Here is a 4988-nt window from a genome sequence, read left to right as displayed (position 1 = left end):
AAAAAAAAAAAAAAAAAAAAAATTAAGCAACACTATATACAATCATAAATTTTGAATCTATTTCTATAGCCTTAATCTCTCAACCTGATCTTTGGTCAAATTGTTTTCACACATTTTTACATGGATCTTTAGCCCCTCGATTCAGAAGATGCAAATGGAATTTTAAAAAAGTCACCAAATTTTCTCAATCATCAAGACTCAATATTTAGGCTTCTTTTGATTTTTTTCTCTTTCCATTTTCTTTATTCTATCATATACTAAACTCATAATCTATTCCTTTTCATGAAATATCTTTTCTTTCTTTCTTTCTTGCTTCATTACCACCCTTCTAACATATATCCTCTTAACTCATGGCTGGATACCTCCTGGTTTTCCTGCTGCTATTCTCTCTGTACTTCAAGTCATATACTTCGATTTGATCAATATCCTTAAACTCTTATTTCTTTATGTCACTTTTCTGCATTGTCAAAAAGCATTATTTTCATTCTTTCTTCTCTCTCATCCTCTCTAACCACTCAAAATCTTTTTATTCTTTAATAAAATCCATCCTTTCTTCACTATACAAAAAAGTACTGTTCTAGTTTAGGCACTAATTATCTATCCCTTGGATTATTGAAATAATTTCCTCTCTGGTCTCCACTTGACTCTGAGCTTCAAGAGACTGAATAATCCCTTGTTCTTTGATTTATGGCTGAGTTTGGCCAATGGAAGGCACTAGGAGGAGATAGGAGGGTGACAAAAAAAAGAGGTTTTGGATAATTATTCCTCTGGCTTCCTGCTGGGCTTGGTTTAGCAGTGCCATGTTCTTCTACCTAGGACCACAAGTCATGCTCAGGCTCCCTCTTCAATAGCTATAGCTCTTTTCAGTTCAGGTCTGTGCTGATAATACTGACTTTGTTGTCAGGTCTGGGGGTGCTTCACCATACGTTGCTGGTTTCCTAGTCCCTCTTTAACCTCTCAGTCACCCCTTTTAAATGTGCCTCCTGTCTCCTGTCAGGATTTTGACTGATAAAATTTTTTATATCTGATTCCTTAAAAGCCATTTGATCTCTGTAAATTATTTTTTTCCCATGAAACTCTATCCCTCCTTAGTTTCCATGGCACCACCCTCTGCTGGTCCTATACCAGCCATTCTAGCTAGTCTATTTGCAGGCTTCTCTTCTTTTTCCATTTCCTTATATATTGTTGTTCTTCATTGTTCATCACAGCACATATTCTCCATGGCTGACATGCATAGCCTTGGCTTTAAATACCTTTAGCATAAATCTTTCTCTTGAGCTCTAAACCATATAATTTCTATATTTATTGATATAGCCTTCTCTTTCAATTCATTAGCCACAGTTGTTCACAGTGGATTGAAATAATATGTTTAAAAAGAAAATTTGATCTTATCATCTATCTCCTTAAAATATCCATTGACTTCTCTTAAACTCTCAGGATAAAATTTATATTTCTTAACATACAGATGCAGTTACCTCTCCAATCTCATATCTAGCCAAGCTATCAGCATTTTGCTTCTATGATTCAGCCATACCCTTACTTCTAGAATACATCATGTCTTCTGTCACTCTTGACCTTTGCATATGCTCACCCTTCTGTCTGGAATGCCATCCACCCACCTGTTCCATAATTAACTCCTATTTTCTTCAAAGCTTTGCTGAAGAGTTCTCTGTTCCATGTGGTCTTTCCTGAACTCTAATAAAGACTGGGAGGATGAATTTATTTATTTTTAGTCCTGATCAAGGGAACTATTGAGCAGAGGTATTCTAAAAATGGAATAACATTATGCACAAGTAAAATATTAACAAATTTATTGTCTGAATTGTAGATGTCTTTAAATAAATGTTAAATATTATTATTATTACCTATATGGTACTATTCTATATTTTTGAAGCATTATTTCACTTCTCTTTTAGGTTATATGCTAAGGATTATATTTTATAACAGTATACTTCTCCATATTCCCTTTAAATGCCTGATCTTCTATGTATATAGTAACATCAATAAATATTTGGAATAAATAAATGGAAAATACAGGATGTCAGAGGGTACCCAGTGGTTGGTTGGTCCATCCTATCCCTTCTGGATGATTCATTTATGCCATCATGGAGAACCAGGAGACACTGTAGCCTTTTCAAGACATCCAGGAAAGATTTTTGGTGAAGAAAAATCCCTTTCTACCACTGAGTTATTCTTTTTACCTAAATTTATATTACTACAATTCAATATAATTTTCTCTCTTCAATAAAGATGAATAATAACCAATACAATATTTTAAAATAGTTTTGATGATACTTTCCACAAAAGATTATCCAACATACGCAGTATTTATAACACCACAGACTTCAAGGCAACAAATTGAAATTCTGACTTACACTTGGAGCAATTTACTTTCCACTCTATCTCAAATAATAAACTCTAAAACAGAGGTGGGGAGTAACTGGCGAAAAGGCCTACACTCAGTGACAAGAAAGCTATGTAATCATATACATTAAGAATTACATATAATAATCATAAATTACTTACCTCCAGTTTACTGTTGGTCCATAGGAAAAGGGAAGATTTAATTCTGATTTTAAATTGGATTCCTGTATTTGCTTGAGGGCCTCTTCTAATGGAGGAACTGGTTTTTGAAAAACTAAGGGGATAATAAAGAAAGGTCAAATAGTACAGAAGCACTTTATCTTCAGTCATCTCTTTATATATAATTTAATTGCTCAGTGATAAAATATTACTTTAAAATTTTTGTAAAAAGAAAATATTTTTTAGAATAGTGTAAATACTGTAAATTTTGACATCCAATTTCCAAAAGAGAAACCGTTATCTCAAAATTTTCATCACTAATTTTAAGAATATTTATCTGGAAAAAAGAAACTTTGAGAAATGTCCAGACTCTTTATGCTGGCTTGCAAACCCCTCTATATTTGATCTCATAGTCCCATAAATTTCTGACAAAATTTAGAAATATTCCTATGAAGAAAAGAGAAAGATATAAAAATGCCAACTAACATTTATTAAGCACTTACCATTATAGACCTTATTTTTAAGCATATTTTATGTATTAACTGACTTAATCCTCACTATAGCCTATGAGGTAGTTGCTATTTGAATTTTATAACCAAGGAAACTAAGGCATAGAGAAGGCAAGTAACTTGTTCAAGGTCATACCTTATTATGAACACTCATCTACATACTGCTCTACACAATCCCTAATCCAACCCTACCTCCTGTATATATCCACTTTCCCAAAGCCTTCCACTGTGCACCTTGGTAGTCAACATACTCTACTTGCCCTACTTCTCTCTAAATATTCTTTTCTCTTTCCTGTTGGAATTGAAACATAGCTGTCTTTTATGGACATTGCTTTTCTTGCAGTGCTCTCAAATGGAGATATTATTTTCCTGCCATGATAAACTATAAATAACTGAAAGCCTAGGTAGGTGATTTTCTGGCTCTAGCTCTTCATTGTACCTCCAAACTATCTTTCCTCTTTTCTCCTTTAAAACACCTATATGTCATCAGATTTTTCCACTATTATGTTTGCAATTTACCTTAAAATGTTTAAGCAAAAACAGTATATAATTATATAAGGGTTAATTCAAATTTGATCTAGAGACAATCCATTTTCCTAATCAATTGGTGATGACATAAATGCTAGTGAAGAATGAAGTTATGGGACGGTCTGTTGATATTATAATTATAGAAGACCAATACTCTTGAAGTAGATACTATCAAGCTTTAGATATTAGTACCTTCAGGCTGCTATAACAATACCTTAGACTAGTAATTTATAAACAACAAAAATTTATTTCTCACAGTTCAGGAGGCTGGGAAGTCCGAGATCAAGGTGCCAGTGGTGTCTGGTGAGGGTACACTTCCTCACAGCTGTGTGGAAGGGGCTAGCTAGTTTCCTGTAGTCACTTTTTTAACTGTGTTAGTCCCAATTGGGAGGGTTCTGCTCTCATTATCTAATCACCTCCCAAAGGCCCCACCTCCTAATACCATCACTGTGGGGGTTAGAATTTCAACATATGAATTTTGTGGGGGCCACAGACATTTAAACCATAGCAAATATTGACTGTTTTTCAAATTAGCATACTTAATGTCCAAAGGGTTTTTTATTGGTGAAAATAATAGCTTGTCGAATTGCCTGATGAATGTTAAAACTGAGCTTTCTTTGTTGAAATTAAAGGTATCCAAGATAAGGGGACTTTCTAAAACATATTTTAGTCATCTCCCTACCTTTGCATGAGCATAGAATAAGAATCCAGGAAGATCTGTAACCTGTACCCTTATGAATAGCATTTGAGGCTTAATCCCTAGCAGTCTTGTGTCTAGCCATTAACATAGAAAAATTTCTGAATTTCCAGTGCCAGAAGGCACAGAATTCTATCCTGGAATGTGGTATGTAGGCCTCAGTGGTCATTATGAAAGGTATAGTCAGAGCACCTAAAAGGACAGAGATCTGGGACTTTATTGAGCTTACAGGTTGTATGAATTGTTTCATGTCTGCTTTGCTAATGAATGTGTAGTGCTAGATTATAGTCTGAGACTTGCCTTCATTAACCCTTGCTATTGTCTATCAAAAAGAACTTAAAAGTTATGTATGGTAAAACTAACAGGTCTATTCACAACTAGCCATTATATACTGCTTCTTGTTGCTGTTATCTAGTGATCTTCCAGTCACTACCTGTCACTCACTGATGATAATTTAAGCCTTCATTTTTTTGAGTACTTACGGTGTATTAAGGTTTTATTATTTCATTTAATCTACTACCTCCAATTTTTCTAATTCTTTTACTCTAATATTTTCTTCCCCCAAATTTTCTGACTTCATTGAAATCCCCAATCCACTGCCCATCTTTGTAGCAAGGGAAAGAGTCAGATATCATGTATACCTGGTGATCCTTTGGTTAATGCTCTTAATTTGGGAATAAACTTAACTAATAGACAACTAAATGAATAGTTGTCTTTCCTTTTTTCTTGTT

At 34.0% G+C, this 4988-nt stretch overlaps 1 protein-coding gene across 1 annotated transcript in view; it reads right to left on the bottom strand.

Moving 5' to 3' along the window:
* Positions 1-4988, bottom strand: part of CEP126 (centrosomal protein 126kDa) — a 153484-nt gene that overhangs the window by 103886 nt on the left and 44610 nt on the right. Inside the window, exon 4 of the mRNA XM_012659106.1 lies at positions 2527-2638. Coding sequence (XP_012514560.1) covers positions 2527-2638 — 112 coding nt within the window. The remainder of the gene's footprint in view (positions 1-2526; positions 2639-4988) is intronic.

Source organism: Propithecus coquereli, unplaced genomic scaffold, assembly GCF_000956105.1.
Source record: "Propithecus coquereli isolate 6110/MARCELLA unplaced genomic scaffold, Pcoq_1.0 Scaffold6, whole genome shotgun sequence".
Lineage (NCBI taxonomy): Eukaryota > Metazoa > Chordata > Mammalia > Primates > Indriidae > Propithecus > Propithecus coquereli.
Note: the sequence above shows the minus strand (reverse complement) of the source record. Positions and strands in the feature narration are given on the sequence as shown.